The sequence below is a fragment of the Rhinoderma darwinii genome, chromosome 9 (assembly GCF_050947455.1).
Source record: "Rhinoderma darwinii isolate aRhiDar2 chromosome 9, aRhiDar2.hap1, whole genome shotgun sequence".
Classification (NCBI taxonomy): domain Eukaryota; kingdom Metazoa; phylum Chordata; class Amphibia; order Anura; family Rhinodermatidae; genus Rhinoderma; species Rhinoderma darwinii.
This window is the reverse complement of record NC_134695.1, coordinates 19,955,614-19,973,766: the sequence shown is the minus strand read 5'-3', so window position 1 is coordinate 19,973,766 and position 18,153 is coordinate 19,955,614. Positions and strand designations below refer to the sequence as shown.

General features: G+C 41.5%; 1 protein-coding gene across 4 annotated transcripts in view; it reads left to right on the top strand.

Moving 5' to 3' along the window:
* The window catches only part of LOC142660639 (tesmin-like), a 244,843-nt gene that overhangs the window by 83,845 nt on the left and 142,845 nt on the right, over positions 1-18,153 (top strand). The window contains exon 1 of one of the 4 annotated variants that reach the window (XM_075837328.1): positions 6,523-6,634. The exons of the other annotated variants lie outside the window; for them this stretch is intronic. Within the exon in view, the coding sequence (XP_075693443.1) occupies positions 6,542-6,634 (93 nt within the window). The 5' untranslated portion in view covers positions 6,523-6,541. Of the gene's footprint in view, positions 1-6,522; positions 6,635-18,153 lie in introns of those variants that run through there. 4 annotated transcript variants of the gene reach the window in all.

Genomic DNA, 18,153 nt, shown 5'->3' with positions numbered 1-18,153 from the left:
TGGTAGTTGTTCCCCCGGGGCACACCCTGTGTAGTGTATCTCTGTCTGATGGCGGTTGGGGTGCCCTTGATGTAGCGTGCAGATGAACCACAGACAACAGTTCTTTGTGCAAATAACTCACTGTTTACTTGTAATTTGCAGATAACAATAAACAGTCCTTGCACAATGATGGAGGTAGTAGTAGTTAATCAGTACTTAGCTAGACAAGCTGGTGGTAGGTCTTTAAAGTAGGTTACCAAACTTTCATCCTTTCAGCAAAACCTTTTGGCTTGATAGCTATTTAGTAGACAGCTCCCTTAATTTCTATAGATCCACTATATAATCTAGCTTCTAAATCTTCGCTTATAGAGGCAATAGCGTGTAAGCTACTTCCTTCTGATGCTGGGGAGGACATTTCCTGGTGTTTCCCAACAAAGCCTCTGAGGCCCACAATGACCTCTCCTTCAGAGATGACTATATCTTTAGATAGCAAGGTTTCTTGGATGCCACTACAAAGCTGGCTTTCAGGTATGCTTCTAGTAGGATTCAGTCTCTTCTCCACCTTCCTTCCTCTCAGGCATCGGTGGATGATGTAGGCCCAGCGAGTTACACTGGGGCCTAAAGCACAGCTGGAGGTTTGCGTCTAATGCGTACCACATCCAGACTAAGACTCAGCTCTACGGTCTCCCAGGCTAAATCCACCTTCCAGCAACATCCGTGTCGAAGCGCCCTCTAGTGGAGACCTAATTATAACCCCTCCACAGCTTCTAGTGTGGCTTAAAGTGATAGTACATAATTAATACATTGCATAGGACAATTATATAAGGCTTTAACATGGTAACCCATTCATATGATTACATCCACTTGCTGCACAACATAGTGGAACAGAAGTACCAATTCTGGGAAACTACTGTTTAGTGGACCCACTAGGCCGTACCGCCGCAGCGGGGAGGCAGCTGGCCAAACAACAGGACACCCCAGAAATACAATGTCCCGCACAAGGGTACCTGAATAGTCCAGATGGTGGCCGCAGCTCTGGCACAGATGAGATGGGTGCAGCAGATGGCGCCAAACGTGGCGGATGACACAGGAGCCGCAAGTTGCGCCAGACGTGGCGGATTCCTCCGGACGTAGCAGATAACACAGGACGTGGCGGATTCCTCCGGACGTGGCAGATTCCTCTGGATGTGGCAGATGACACAGGATGTGGCGGATTCCTCCGGACGTGGCGGATGACACAGGACGTGGCGGATTCCTCCAGACGTGGCAGATGACACAGGACGTGGCAGATTCCTCTGGACGTGGCAGATGACACAGGACGTGGCAGATTCCTCTGGACGTGGAAGATTCCTCTGGACGTGGCAGATGACACAGGACGTAGCATGACTTGATACTAGGGCAAAGCATGGGAAACAGGAACGGGGAACAAGGTACGGGTAACAACAGGAACGGGAAACACTAAGGGACCATTTGCAAGACAGACTGGGAAAACTAACAACGCTCAGGAATCGAACTAGGGGGCTGGACCCCTCTTATAGCCCAGGGTACTCACGGGTCAAAGGTCGTTCAAGATGTCCGGTGCGCGCGCACACTCGTCCCCGCTCTTAAAGGGGCAGCGCGCGCACCGGACATCTTGAACGACCACCGGCGGAGGTGAGTGGATGCAAGCGCTGGCGTCTCCTGAGGAGGAGGCTGGGGCCAGCGCTTGCCGACTCGTGGCTGTGGCTGTCAGCGGGAGGCTGGAGCTGACAGCCCGCAGCCACGGACATTACAGTATCCCCCCTCTTACGCCCCCTCTTCTTGGGACCGGAGCGAGAGAGAAACTTCTTTAGAAGAGTAGGGGCATTGAGGTTCTACTCTGGCTCCCAGGACCTCTCTTCGGGACCAAACCCCCTCCAATCCACCAAATAAAAGGTCTTTCCTCTTACTCTCTTGGTGTCCAAGATCTCCTTGACCTCAAAGATGTCCGAGGAGCCGCTGGGAGCAACTGCAGGGCTGGGAGTCTTGGAATAGCGGTTTAGGATCACAGGCTTCAGGAGGGAGACGTGGAAGGAGTTGGGAATCCTGAGGGTAGGAGGCAGCCGAAGCTTGTAGGTGACAGGGTTGATCTGCTGCAGGACCTCAAATGGTCCAAGGAACCAGGGAGCGAACTTGTATGAGGGCACCTTCAAGCGAATGTTCCGAGAGGACAGCCAGACTTTAGTCCCCAGAAGATACTGAGGCGGCTCTCTTCTCTTAGTATCTGCCTTTCGCTTCATGCGATCTACTGCGGTCTCCGGCGGAGGTAAGTGGATGCAAGCGCTGGCGTCTCCTGAGGAGGAGGCTGGGGCCAGCGCTTGCCGACTCGTGGCTGCGTCTGTCAGCGGGAGGCTGGAGCTGACAGCCCGCAGCCACGGACATTACAGTCTATAGTTCGTATAGGTACCTGTGGCAGCTCAGAAAGCAGCACGGCAGGCTCGGCTGGGACTAGGCAGCAGGCAGTCAGGCGAGGTGAAGCAGGTCAGACGTAGATACAGCCCAACACGACTTTGGCACAGCACAGTGCTCGACCAGGTAGGTATGGAATGCTAGGAACAGGAACTGGAACAGGTACAGGTACAGGTAACACACTATGAGGCCATCACATAGACAGACTAGGAATACACAACAAAGCTCAGGCGTGGGAGGATGGGGCTGAGACCTTCTTATATCCCAGGGTGCTCTGAAGCAATCAGCTCAACTACCAACATGCGTGCGCTCTGGCTTCTCAAGTCTGGACTGAGCTCGTGAGCGCACCCTGGTGGTCACTGTAGAGAAGGACGGCCGTATGTGCAGACATCTCTTGAGAGAAGGGCGTCGACTGGATGGAAGGAGTTCGTGGACAGCGACCACGGACGTTACACCTGTATTATCAGAGACAGGAGTGAGACTGTTTGTAGAAATAAGGCAGACAACTTTTTCTAATTTCACACAATGCTTTTTTTTCTTCTTACACAACAATTTATTGAGTTTTCAGGTACAAAAAGAGAAAACAAGGTGCAGTGTCACACATAAATGAAAACACAGTGTCAGCAGAAATGAACTCCTCGCATGGAGGTGGTCTAGTAGACCAGATCATTCTTATGTGATGCAAGTCTCACACAACGCCTGTATTTGAATGCAATTTTTTCATCCATCCAGAAAGAGAAGTATAGTTGCAAGTGTTATATTTCTCTTTTTTAGATTTACTCCCAGTATTGCCAATATTTTTCACATGACTGTATTACAGCTCTAGGCGTACATGAGGCCTAATGCAGATTGTGAAGGTTCGGACAGCACCAGGAATTGTCGGGTGCACGAGTAGGAGCCCAAACCGATAGTATAAAAATGAAAGTATTCAGCACACCAATTCGAGTGTAATATTTTCTTGTTTTTATTTTTATTCTGCCAATCAGTGTATGCGTGGGACGTTTCGGTCATCATCGACCTTCATCAAGCACTGAAATTTTATACAAAAAGGAAGTGTGAGGGGGGAAGAGGGAAATACATTATATCTCCATACATGATACGATATTTTACTACAGGAAAAATTGTCACAAGAATCATGGATACAAAACGATAATAGTAGCGATGCAGTTAGTATACATTTTATGAATTTGAGGTATAGATGCATGTTGAATCTACTATATACAACGATGAAACGATAGCACAGTGTCACAGGTGTAGGACATCACTTAGATAATCAGTATTAATGGTCTGGTAATGGTAAATAGTAATGTAGAGAAGTTTTCTATTCAGATCGCTGCAAATCCATTCTCTGGATATAGATATGTGAGGAGATGTAAGGTAAATAACCTATATACAGTGTATTGTTTAACCCCTTAATACCGAAGGTATTTTAAACCTTAATGACTGAGCAATTTTTTAAGTTTTTCCATCGTCGCATTCAAAGATCTATAACTTTTTTATTTTTGCGTCGACATAGCTGTATAAGGACTTTTTTTTTGCGGCACAAGTTGTATTTTAGAATAGCACCATTTTGGGGTACATATAATTTATTGATTACATTTTTAATAACTTTTTTAGTGGGGTACTGGAAAAAAACCCAGAAATGTTGCCATTTGTTTTGCGTCTTAATTTTACGCCATTTACGTGGTATAAATAACATAATAACTTTATTCAGCGGGTCGTTACGATTGTGGCGTATGTATAAAGAATATCCCCCCACATAACACTTACAGCTCCCCTACTTGCACAGCACATGCACATCTATGCTCACCAGTCCTGAGCTCAGTGGAGCTCAGTGGAGGGAATCTTCATGTTGTCAACGGTCACACGTTGCAGGCAGGAGGAGAGCTGTGTGTATAACTGCTCCTCCCCAGCCCTCTCTTCCTCCATCCTCCCTGCCTGTCTGCTGGGTAAAAATCCTTGATGTTCTCCTGCACAGGCAGTGTATGGCCGGCTGCATTATATGATGTCGCATGTGATGTATATTGCAGTCACCCGGAGCACACATGTTCTGCCTGTGCAGGAGAACACATTACACAGCTCCTGTCCACAGTGCTGCCCCAGCTTTGTAATACATTTTACAGCAATGGGCAGCCTCCCTGTCCCCCAGCCCAGCCTACCCCTAAGCAGTGGAGCGGCTGGCCCACTGGGAAAATTCCTGGTGAAGTACATGGCCAATCCGCCCCTGGTAGCCCCTAGCACTGAACTTATTGGTCATGTCAACTTTTCTAGTGCCTCTGAGCTCGTCATAGTCCACTAACCTGGTTACTCGATTAAGCTGGGACGTAGGTAGTGAGGCTTTAGTAGTTTTAGGGTGGCATCTAGAAAAGTGAAGAAGACTATTCCTATCTGTGGACGTGAATAAATCTGTGCTTAATCTGCCCTCTTGGTCTTTGCTCTTCAATAGGAGGGCATGATCTTTTAAAAGTGTGTTGGGATAAATCTTATTCTCCTCAAAGGAGAACATGTAGCAGTTGGCATAGGGAGCTGCCATATTAGGCCCCATAGCTGTTCCCTGTTTCTGCACATAATATGTATACTCAAAAAGGAAAAAAGTTTCATAGTGGACAGTGTTGAATAGGTCCATGCATAGCCCAATAACCGTGTTGTCCTTGCCTGTTGCTGTAAGTATCTCATTGATAGCTAAAAGACCCTTCTCATGTGTGATTGAAGTTTAGAGACTACAGACATCTAGTGCCACTAGTATCGTGTCAGGGGTTTGGGTCCCAATGTGCGGATAGATATTAGGAATGCGGAAGTATCCAATAGGAAGGATCGGCTTTCTTTAACTAGAGGGGTTAGTATTTTCTCTAGAAAGATAGGCAGAGGGAATAGTATGGAGCCTGTGGATGCCGTGATGGGGCAACCAGGTGCTTTGCTAAGTGTCTTGTGGATCTTGGGTAATGTGTGGAAAACAGGTGTAATGGGATGTTGGTTAGTGAGAAAAATAGCAGTTTTCTGGTCTATGGCACCTAGACTTAAGTGTAACTCCAATATTGTGCGTATATTCTCAGCAGTCCTACCGGATCCTGTCCTATGAGAGAGTATACTGCAGTATCCTGGAGATGTCTAACTATCTCCATCCTGCAATCTGCCCTGTCCATAACCACTAAAGCTCCCGCTTTGTCGGCTGGTTTTATGATCAGATCCTTGTCTTCAATAAGAGAAGAAAGGGCCTGACAGTCAATGTTGTCCAGATTAGACTGGCACATGTAATGTCCCAAGTCGAAGTCATGCCGGAACTTCTCCATGTCCCAATGCACCACATTAATGAAAGTCTCGAGTGGTGGTGAGTTTTTGGGAGTTGAGAAAAAAAACATATTTCTCAGCCCCAATGTTTGGGTAGTAATCATGGTGGGTGGAGCAGGTTGTGGATACAATATCTCTGATCTACGGACCGGAGAAATGTACCCAAAGGCATAGGGATCTGAAGAAACGATTGAGCTCCATATCTAATTGGAAGAGGTCGTATCTGTTAGAGGGACATTGAGGATATGAGTTGGATCCCTCACTTCCAGAACCGGATAGTGAAGGCTCTGATGCATAGTGGGCTGGAAAGCCAGTTTTTGATGTGATGTATCCCTCCTGTCATTTGTATACCCGATTGTTACGATAATCATCTAGGTCCCTATACAAGGGGGAGTGCTGTGTGTCACTATATACAAGGGGGGAGAGCTGTGTGGCGCTATTTAGAGCGAGGTATGTATGGCGCTATCTACATGTGGGGGTGTGGCTCTGTCTACAGGGGGATGTGTGAGGCGCTATCTACAGGGGGTATGTGTAGCGCTCTCTACATAGTGGTGTGTGGCACTATCTACAGGGGGCACTGTGTATGTGGTGCTTTACTTTACAGTGTGTGGCACAATTATATTCAGGGGCACAGTGTTTGGTACTATTTTATTCAGGGGCGCAGTGTTTGGTACTATTATATTCAGGGGCACAGTATTTGGTACTATTTTATTCAGGGAAGCAGTGTATGGTGCTAATATATTTAGGGGCACAGTGTGTGGCACCTTGATAATTTTGTCTTCGTTTATAGGTGTGGAAATGTTGGAAAAGTGAGGAGCCGAAGACAAGAGTGGCAAATTCTGCAAAAATGGGTCATGGCCGGGAGAAGTTGTCAAGAAGTCTGGACCGAATGGAGAAGAAAAAAGGAAAAAAATTTCTAGAATCTGAGAAGTCGTCACCTGTGAGTCACTAGATTTATATAGAATCTGACACCTCTTCTGACATGTTCATAGGAAATCCTTGTATTTCACCAAAAAGTCTTTGTTCAGTCCAGGACTGATAGACAAATGGGTGTTACCATTCAGCTTGTCAGGAGGATGTGTCACTGTCAGCGATGGTTGGAGACTGTCATTATGTAGGGACACAGCCCTTCGACAAGGGGAATCGTAACACCCATTTGTTAATGTTTGCACAAAAAGGTAGTTTGGGCACAGTGTAGGGCTCAGAAGGGAGGTAGCCATTTGGCTTTTGGAGCATGGATTTTGCTTGTTAGTAGTTTTGTTTGAGTATTACTGGTGTTTCAGAGGAGTACATTAGGGCATAATAAGGTGGTATAAAAATTGGGTTAAAAAAAACCAACAAAATAATCCATAGATATGTGTTACGCTGTAAAGCAATCCTTTCTACACAGGCGAGTGCTGCATTGATAAATGGTGTCCTTTCTTATCCCCCTTTTGGTACACAATCTGCACCTTTGCAGTTTGAGGAATTTTGCTGGGAAGTGTTGTCCCGGTATAATACGGGCACCCTGACCTCCAGCAGATATGTTTGAGCCCTCCCCTTCCTGTTTCCCTAATTTTAGCGCCTCTTAAAACAGAAGAAATGTTCCCACTGGGCCTGCACAGCTGCATATCTTTTCTTTCCTGACTTTTGGGAGCCTTAACTTATTTTATTTTTTCATAGATGTAGTGGTATGAGGGCTGTCTTTTTGCAGGACGAGCTGTAGTTATTATTGGTACCATTTTGTGGTACATGCGACTTTTTAATCACTTTTTATCATATATTTTGGGAGACAAGGTGACACTATACATTATGAATGACATATTAACTTTATTGTGCGGGTCAGTACGATTCCGGCGATACCAAATTTATAGCACTTTTTTTTGTTTTACAACTTTTTGCACAATAAAATTGCTTTTGTAAAAATAATGTATTTTTTCTGTTGCCATGTTGTGAGGACCCTAACGGTTTTATTTTTTTGTCAGCGAAGCTGTATGAGGGCTCGTTTTTGCAAGATGAGCTATAGTTTTTATAGCTACCATTTCTGGATACATGCTACTTTTTGATCACTTTTTATTCCAATTTTTAGAAGGCTACGTGACCAAAAAACAGAAATTCTGGCATGGTTTTTTAGTTGGTGTTTTTACTGCGCCATTCGCGCGGGATAAATAACAAAATATTTTTATGGTTCAGGCCGTTACAGATGCGGCGATACCAAATATGTATGGTTTATTATTTTCAATAATAATGGACTTGATAAGGGAAAAAGGGTGATTGTGTTTTATTTTAATACTTGAAACTTTTATTTTATTTTTGCAACTTTTTTTCACTCTATTTTTTAAAGTCCCACTAGGGGACTTGAAGGTCCAACTATCTAGTTTCTGTTTTAATACATTGCACTACTTATGTAGTGCAATGTATTAGAATTGTCAGTCATTCACTGACAGCAAGCTGAATAAGCTCCGCCTCCGAGCAAGGCGTAATCAGCTTCCATAATTGGCAGACAAGGTGTCCTTTGTTAGGCCTCCTGTAACTATAGCAGCCGTCAGCACCCCAGCGCTTTTGATCGCTGCATCTAAGGGGTTAATGGCGGATATCGGAGCTAGCTCCAGTCCCTGCCGTTACAGAAGGGTGTCAGCTGTAATATACAGCTGACACCCGCCTCTGATGACGCGGACTCACCTTCTGAGTCCGCGCTATCTTCCCGTTGCTACCAGAAGCCTTATATGTGCCACAATCCAGGTGGGGCCTAGGAGACTTCCGTAGTTGGCAGACCGGGAGGCCAGTGCTAGGAATCTGGTTGACATTGCAGCCATCGGCACCCTGGCGATCTCGTCGCTGGCCTGCCGATTGGCTGCAAACACCTTAAATGCGGTCGTTTTTGACCGCTGCATTTAAGGGGTTAATGGCAGGGATCGGAGCTAACTTCGGGCCCTGCCATTACAGCAGTGTGTGAGCTGTAACATACAGCTGACACGAGCAGCTGATGGCACGGACCCAGCTTCTGAGCCTGTGACATCCATTTGTCGTATGAATACAGAATTTTGCGGGAAGCACTGGCTTTCCATGACGAATTCATAAGACAAATGTCGGGAAGGGGTAAATATTGTTATTAGAATTGCTTTTACAGTTGTTATTAGATTATCTATCGTAGGAGAGTGTGTAAATGTTTTGCTGCAATAGGAACGCTGAGTAATAACCATATGCTCGTGCAACAATATGACATGCACATTAACAATATTACATTGCCAGAAAAGTGACAATCTGGGTGGTGGAATACCCGTGTGTTAAATTTCAAACGGAAATATTTACCTGAAAAATTAAATTGCATTATTTTGTGTTTCTCTACGTTTAATATGTTAACTTATACTTAACCACTTAAGGTCTAAGCCTATTTTGGCCTTGTGGACACAGCCGATTTTTGCACATCTGATATGTGTTACTTTATGTGGTAATAACGTTGGAATGCTTTTCCCCATCCAAGCTGTACTTTATGATACTGAAAAAATTGTGTCGTTAAATTCAATATTTATTTGTAAAAAACACCAAAATTTAGAGAAAATTTGCAAAAATCTGCATTTTTCTAAATTGTAATGTATCTGCTTGTAAAACGGATAGTAATACCACACAAAATAGTTACTAGTTAACATTTCCTATATGTCTACTTTATGTTTGCATCGTTTTTTGAACGTGCTTTTATTTTTCTAGGACGTTACAAGGCTTAGAACTTTAGCAGCAATTTCTCGCATTTTCAAGAAAATTTCAAAAGGCTATTTTTTCAGGTATAATGGTGGTTTCTCTTGGCTCAAATACCCACAAAATCTCTCTCAGACCGGAGCAGGCAAAACTAAATTGGGTATGATCCAACAAATACCCTAAATAGCATATATAAAGTACAGTGAAGTTTACCGCTCAGACGGCACTGGTAACAGTCCAATATCATTCAGTATAGACACTCTCTCCCAGAAAAATGCAGTGGACAGTCCGCAATCCAATGAGGGTGTGGATGGTAATTCTTATCCTTGTAGTTCCACCAAGCTCCTTATCGTCTCCCTCCACATTCAAAGAACTCCTGGTAGGAAAAGGATCTTATGTCTCTAATAGATGGAAAAAGGAAGACACATAGTGCAACACCCTCTGAAAAAGATTGCTCCACGCCAAGTTTAATCCATACTCACAGAAGTAACAAGAAATAAAAGCATCAAGGTAAGTAAAAATCTTTAAAATTTCTAGGCGGCACGCCAAACACTCTCGCCCGACCCTGGGTTTCGCCCTTCCGGCTTCCTCTGGGGCATGTGTGACGTGTCTAATTAACAGGTTTATATAGCCGCATATCATTTAAATTTACATAAATTTACATACATAAAAAATGGTTAAAAAAAAAACAAAAAAAAAACATATACACCCACAATGATCTCTGCAATATATAGAGATAATCTGATCTTACCATCATAATCGTATACATATATATACACTTTTATTATTTTTATATAAATGCCTAATCTCTTTAAAAAGTAAAAAAATATATATAATATATTATGCTAAACAAGCCTATTTGCCAATACTTATAAAAATAGTCCAAGAAGAAATTTTGGAGTATACCAGCAGAGCTATCCTCCTTCTTTTAGGAATAACTATAGTTCTCAAGCCTATCATAGACAGTATCACCATATCCCATACCAACAGAGAGGTTTTAGACCTCCGAGATACTATAATAATTATCAATATCAGGAAGTGGATCAATACATACCCTCATTACAACCAGGCAACATGAATCATGGTATTAATCCAAAAAATTTTCCCCACCAGTTATTAAAATCGCAAAATTTAATACCCCAGAAAGAAAATCATTTTCAAGGGGAAAGACTGACGCCGCTAAAAAGAAAATTAGACGAGGCAAAAGGACAAAGAATAGAAGGGGTGACTGTTCCCCCAAAAAAACAGAAGGAGATCTGAGTAAAAAAGGAGTATTCAATTTGAGTGATAAAACACTCACAGATGACCACTATAGAGTTCTAAGTAAAGGGATTAAATTTGCACCCTCACAATCCATGAATAAATTTAAAACATACATTGACGTACACAAGTTCATTCGATCCCTCAACCTCCAGAAGCATTTCGCTATAAAAAATAGTAGAGATAACGTCACACATAAAGAGACCGTCTTTGAAGGACATAAAGACCAATATAACCACACACATTTACGTGATAAATCAGGATTCATACCCCTTATTAGCAACAACCATTGTATTGAGGCTTTTAAAAAGGTTGTACTCAACCAATTGGATCTGATAAGTGTGAAGAATAAAGGAAAAAATTTAACCTCCGCAGAAGAAACAGCGTTGAGAGATTTAGAAAAAGATCTTAAGGTGGTAATAAAACCTGCGGATAAAGGGGGGGGGATTGTTATTTTAAATAAATCTGATTATCACACTGAAATGAAAAGATTACTGTCAGACTGTGTTACCTATAAAAAACTAAAGAATAATCCTACCGAAGTTTTCAAAAAACAACTGGAGAGTCTCCTTCTGGATGCAAAAAAGAGGGGGATTCTAAATGACCGTGAATTTGAATATTTAAATATAAAACATCCCAAGATCCCTGTAATTTATTACTTACCTAAAGTTCATAAGAACAAGACCAATCCGCCAGGTCGGCCAATTGTAGCCGGAATAGATTCGCTAACTAGTCGCATTTCTGAGTATATTGATTGTTTCTTGCAAAAATATGTTGTTGCTAGTAGATCCCATGTGAAAGATTCCACACATGTAATCGAGGAGTTAAAAACCGTGAATGTCAATAGAGACACTATTTTATGCACATGCGATGTCTCATCATTGTATACCTGTATACCCCACGAATTAGGGATACAGGCTGTAGAACATACTCTTGGTATGGATAAAAATATGACTCCTGAGCAAGGTCGTTTTATTATAGACCTCATTAGGTTTAGTTTAGAGAAGAATTATTTCTGGTATAATTCAGACTATTACCTTCAGACTGCCGGTACTGCTATGGGCGCTAAATTTGCACCAAGTTATGCAAATCTGTACCTGGCAGTCTGGGAAGATTCTTTTATTTACTCTAGTAATAATCCTTTCTGTGAATTCATAAAGTTGTACAAACGTTACATAGATGATGTGGTTATCATTTGGGAAGGAACAACAGAGAATTTATTAACTTTCATAGATTATATTAATAACAATAAATGTAATCTGACCTTTACTTCAGAGTATGATAAAAATAGAGTTAGCTTTCTGGATTTGGAAATTTTTATAGAAAACAATGTACTATACACCAAAAATTATTTCAAACCTACTGACTGTAATAGTTATATTGAATGTTCAAGTTGCCATTTAAAACCTTGGCTTCGGAATATCCCAAAAGGGCAGTTTAAAAGGATAAAGAAAAACTGTACAAAAATAGAGGACTTTGATGTACAGTCACAAGTTATTAAATCTCGTTTGATAGAAAGGAATTATGAGGAACAGAGGGTGTCGTCAGCATTGAAGGAGGTTAGAGAAGAAATCGCAGTCCATTCTGGCGATAACATCAAAAAAATTGATAATTTTCATACAAAGAGAATTGATGATAATGATAAGACATTAAGGGTTCCGTTCATTACCACATATTCCACAAGTTCTTCATTGATACGAAATATTATTAGAAAAAATTGGCATATTGTAAGGAACGATCCTGTTATAGGATCTAGGTTGCCCAAAAATCCTAGTATTGTACATCGTAGGGCACCTAATATAAAGGATAAAATTACTCATAGTTTTATAAAAGCTCCTACAAAACCAATTATTGCGACAAAAGGATTTTTTTCCTGTAACAAGTGTAAAGCTTGTAAAGAAGTGGGGTATAATAAAAGAAAGGGGAATGTTACCTTTTTCATGGATGCCGAAAATAAAAGAAAATATGAGATCAAACATTTTACAACGTGTAATACTAAAGGGGTTATATACTTATTGCAGTGTCCCTGTGGGCAGTTATATGTAGGACGTACAGCCCGCAAATTGAAAACTCGAATAGCAGAACACTGTAATAACATCAGAAAAGGCAAGATGGACCATAGTGTATCAGCACACTATTGTAAATTCCACCATAAAGATCCCAAGGACACTAAATTCTTTGCTATTGAGACAATTGATAATCATTGGAGTGGGGAGGATTTTATTAAAAAAATGAGCAAGCAAGAAAGTTTTTGGATCTATCAATTAAAAACGCTTCAGCCCTTAGGACTCAATTCAGACTTCGAATTGAAGTGTTTTTTATAAAAATGTTTTTTTTTTTTTTTTTTTGTTTTTGTTTTGTTTATACAAGTATTTATTAATATTGGTGAGATACCATCTGATAGATATTCTGGTCCATATTTGTAGTTCCATGTTATGAAAACAATTATGCCAAAAAATGCCCTATGTATAGTATTAGTAAGAGACTTGTTCACACATAGCATTATGACCAAGGGATCTTGTCTCAGCAGAACTTAATTGTTCTGATTAGCTGCAGCTCACTGAAGCTCTGGAAGCTTTAGAGATTGGCCACAGTTCAGACTAAGTGGAAAATTAGAGACAGAAAAAATATAAAACAACTGATAAAATATAAATAAAAATCAATATAATGGATATGGGATGATATGTGGAATCTAACCAACTATAAAGGTGGCAAATAGGCTTGTTTAGCATAATATATTATATATATTTTTTTACTTTTTAAAGAGATTAGGCATTTATATAAAAATAATAAAAGTCTATATATATGTATACGATTATGATGGTAAGATCAGATTATCTCTATATATTGCAGAGATCATTGTGGGCGTATATGTTTTTTTTTTTTAACCATTTTTTATGTATGTAAATTTATGTAAATTTAAATGATATGCGGCTATATAAACCTGTTAATTAGACACGTCACACATGCCCCAGAGGAAGCCGGAAGGGCGAAACCCAGGGTCGGGCGAGAGTGTTTGGCGTGCCGCCTAGAAATTTTAAAGATTTTTACTTACCTTGATGCTTTTATTTCTTGTTACTTCTGTGAGTATGGATTAAACTTGGCGTGGAGCAATCTTTTTCAGAGGGTGTTGCACTATGTGTCTTCCTTTTTCCATCTATTAGAGACATAAGATCCTTTTCCTACCAGGAGTTCTTTGAATGTGGAGGGAGACGATAAGGAGCTTGGTGGAACTACAAGGATAAGAATTACCATCCACACCCTCATTGGATTGCGGACTGTCCACTGCATTTTTCTGGGAGAGAGTGTCTATACTGAATGATATTGGACTGTTACCAGTGCCGTCTGAGTGGTAAACTTCACTGTACTTTATATTTTTTCAGGGACCAGTTCAGTTCTGAAGTGGCTTTGAGGGCCTTATATATTAGAAACCCCCTATAAAACACCCCATTTTAAAAACTGCACACCTCAAAGTATTCAAAACAGCATTCAGAAATTATTTTAACCCTTTAGGCATTTCACAAGAAATAAAGCAACGTAGAGGTGAAATTTACAAATTTCAATTTTTTTTTACGAAATTCATTTGTAATACAGTTTTTTCTGTACCACAGAAGGTTTTACCAGAGAAATGCAACTCAATATTTATTGCCCAGATTCTGCAATTTTTAGAAATATCCCACATGTGGTCCTAGTGCGGTAAAGAACCGAAAACACCGGCCTCAGAAGCAAAGAAGCACCTAGTGGATTTTGGGGCCTCTATTTTATTAGAATATATTTTAGGCACCATGTCAGGTTTGAAGAGGTCTTGTGGTGCCAAAACAGTGGAAAACCCCCAAAAGTGACCCCATCTTGGAAACTACACCCCTCAAGGAATTTTTCTAGGGGTATAGTTAGCATTTTTAGCCCACAGGTTTTTTGCTAAATTTATTGGAACTTGTCTGTGAAAATGAAAATCTACTTTTTTTCTGAAAAAACATACGATCTTTTCGTTTTTACAAGGAATAAAGGAGAAAAAGCACCCCAACATTTGTAAAGCAATGTCTCCCAATTACGGCAATACCCCATATGTGGTAATAAACTGCTGTTTGGACCCACGGCAGGGCTCAGAAGGGAACGAGGGCCATTTGGATTTTGGAGCGCAGATTTTGCTGGAATGGTTTTCGGTGCCATGCCGTGTTTGCAAAGCCCTGGAGGGACCATAAGGCTGGGTTCACACGACCATGTTACGTCAGTAATGTACGGAACGTATTTCGGCCGAAAGACCCGGACCGAACACAGTGCAGGGAGCCGAGCTCCTAGCATCATAGTGATGTACGATGCTAGGAGACCCTGCCTCGCTGCAGGACAACTGTCCCGTACTGTCATCATGATTACAGTACGGGACAGTAGTTCCACGCAGAGGCAGGGACTCCTAGCGTCGTACATCACTATGATGCTAGGAGCCCGGCTCCCTGCACTGTGTTCGGTCCGGGTCTTCCGGCCGAAATACGTTCCGTACATTACGGACGTAACATGGTCGTGTGAACCCAGCCTAACAGTGGAAACTCCCCAAAAGTGACCCCATTTTGGAAACTACACCCCTCAAGGAATTTTTCAAGAGGTATAGTTAGCATTTTTAGCCCACAGGTTTTTTGCTAAATTTATTGGAACTGGTCTGTGAAAATGAAAATCTACTTTTTTTCTGAAAAAACATACGATATTTTAGATTTTACAAGGAATAAAGGAGAAAAAGCACCCCAACATTTGTAAAGCAATGTCTCCCGATTACAGAAATACCCCATATGTGGTAATAAACTGCTGTTTGGACCCACGGCAGGGCTCAGAAGGGAACGAGGGCCATTTGGATTTTGGAGCAAAGATTTTGCTGGAATGGTTTTCGGTGCCATGTCGTGTTTGCAAAGCCCTGGAGGGACCATAACAGTGGAAACTCCCCAAAAGTGACCCCATTTTGGAAACTACACCCCTCAAGGAATTTTTCTAGGGGTATAGTTAGCATTTTGACCCTACACGGTTTTTGCTGAATCTATGGGAATTATGCAGTGAAATTGAAAATCTAAATTTTTCTAATAAAATGTAGTTTTAGCTCAGATTTTTTCATTTTTACAACAGATAAAGGACAAAAAACACCCCAATATTTGTAAAGCAAACTCTTCTGAGCACAGCAATACCCCATATGTGGTAATAAACTGCTGTTTGGACACATGGCGGAAGTTAGAAAGGACGGAGCGCCATTTGACTTTTGGAGCTCAAGTTTTGCTGGAATGGTTTGCGGCCCCATGTCACGTTTGCAAAGCCACTGAGGGGCCAAAATAGTGCAAACCCGGCAAAAGTGACCCCATTTGGGAAACTATACCCCTCATGGAATTTATCTAGCGGTAGAGTGAGCATTTTGACCCCACAGTTTTTTTTGCTGAATTATTGGGATTATGCAGTGAAAATGAAAATCTACATTCTTTCCACTAAAATGTTGAATTGTTTTCATTTTCACAAGGAATAAAGGAGAAAAAGCGCCCCAATAATTGTAAAGCAATTTCTCCCAAGTACGGCAATACCCCATATGTGGTTATAAACTGCTGCTTGGATACACCGCAGGGCTCAGAATGGCAGGAGTGCTACTTGGCATGTAGATTTTGGTTGATTGTTTTTTGGGCGCCATGTCGCATATGCAGAGCCCCTGAGGTTACCCGTACAGTAGAAACCCCTGAGAAGTGACTCCATTTTGGAAACTTTACCCTTCAGGGTAATCATCTAGGGGTGTACTGAGCATTTTGATCCCACAGGTGTTTCATAGATTGTATTAGAATCAGGCAGTGAAAATGAAAAAAATATTTTTTTCCCAAAAATATGTCGTTTTGCACCCAATTTTTTTTCCCCACAAGGGGTAATAGGAGAAAAAACAACACATAATTTGTTACCCAATTTCTCCCGAGTACGGCAATACCCAATGTGAGGCCCTAAACTGCTGTTTGGGCACATGGCAGAGCTCAAAATGGAAGGAGTGCCATGTGGCTTTTAGAGCACAGATTTTGCTGGACTGGTGTAGGGGCGCCATGTCGCATTTGCAGACCTCTCTTAGGTACCAGAGTAGAGTGTAAAACCCTTAGAAGTGACCCCATTTGTTAAACTACACCCCTCAAGGCATTTATAATTTGCCTGGACATATGACAGGGCTTAGGAGTGACAGGCGCATGTGAGACCTATTTTGGTGATTTTCGCAGCATTAGCCCACAACGGCAGGGCTCTGGGGTCAAATAGTAAAACAAACCCCCAAGTAGTGACCCCCATTTTGGAAACTGCACCCCTGAAGGCATTTTATTAACGGGTGTAGTGAGCATTTTGACCACACAGGTTTTCTTTTTTATATATTAGAAATGAATGCTCAGTGGATGGTGCAAAGTGAAAATTGCAAATTTCCACAGGTATGTGCCATTTTAGTGCACAATATTTTGTGCCCAGTTCGTGCCACTGAAGACAAATACCTCAAACTGTTAAGCGGGTTCTCCCAGGTATGGCGATGCCATATATGTGGACGTACACTGCTGCTTGGGAACGCTGCAGGGCGCACCATTTGGCTTTTGGAGCGTGGATTTTGATCGCTAGTTGTTTTGTTTGGGGTTTTGCTGGTATTTCAGTTTATGATGTGGGGGCACATGTAATCTGTGCAGAGTACATCAGGGGCATAATAAGAGAGTATTATAATGGGGTAAATAAATAATTATCCACAGATATGTGGCCGGTGTCGCACTGATAAATGGCGCCCGATCTTATCCACTTTTGGAACACTCTGCACATTTTGCATCGCCATATTCTGAGAGCCAGAACGTCTTTATTTTTTCTCCCCCGGAGCTGTGTGAGGGCTTATTTGTTGCGGGACAATCTGTGGATCTCATTGGCACCATTTTGGGGTAAATGCGATTTTTTGATCACTTTGTATTTCATTTTTTTGGCAAGCCAGGTGACCAAAAACCTGCAATACTGATGATTTTTATTATTTTTTTTTTTACGGCGTTCGCCATGCGCTATGAATGACAATTTTACGTTATTCTGCGGGTCGGTATGATTACGGCGATACCATATATATATAGTTTTTCTTATGTTTTGCAGCGTTTGCACGATAAAATCACTTTTGTTTAAAATAATTTATTTTTGGTATCACCATATTCTGAGAGCGATAATTTTTTTATTTTTCCGTCAAAAAAGCGGTGGGAGAGCTTGTTTTTTGCGGGACGGGCTGCGTTTTTTAATGGTATAATTTTGGGGTACATGCAACTTTTAGATCCCTTTTTTTATTCTGTTTTGCAAGGGGAAGTGACTAACAAACAGCGATTCTGGAATAGTTTTTTATTTAATTTTTTTACGGTGTTCACCGTACGGGTAAAATAGAGTGATATTTTTATAGTTTGGGTCGTTACGGATGCGGGGATACCACATATGTGTACTTTTTTTATGTTTTTTGGTTTTTCCTATAATAAAAGACTTATTATAGGAAAAAAGGCTGTGTTTTTTAACATGAAACTTATTTTT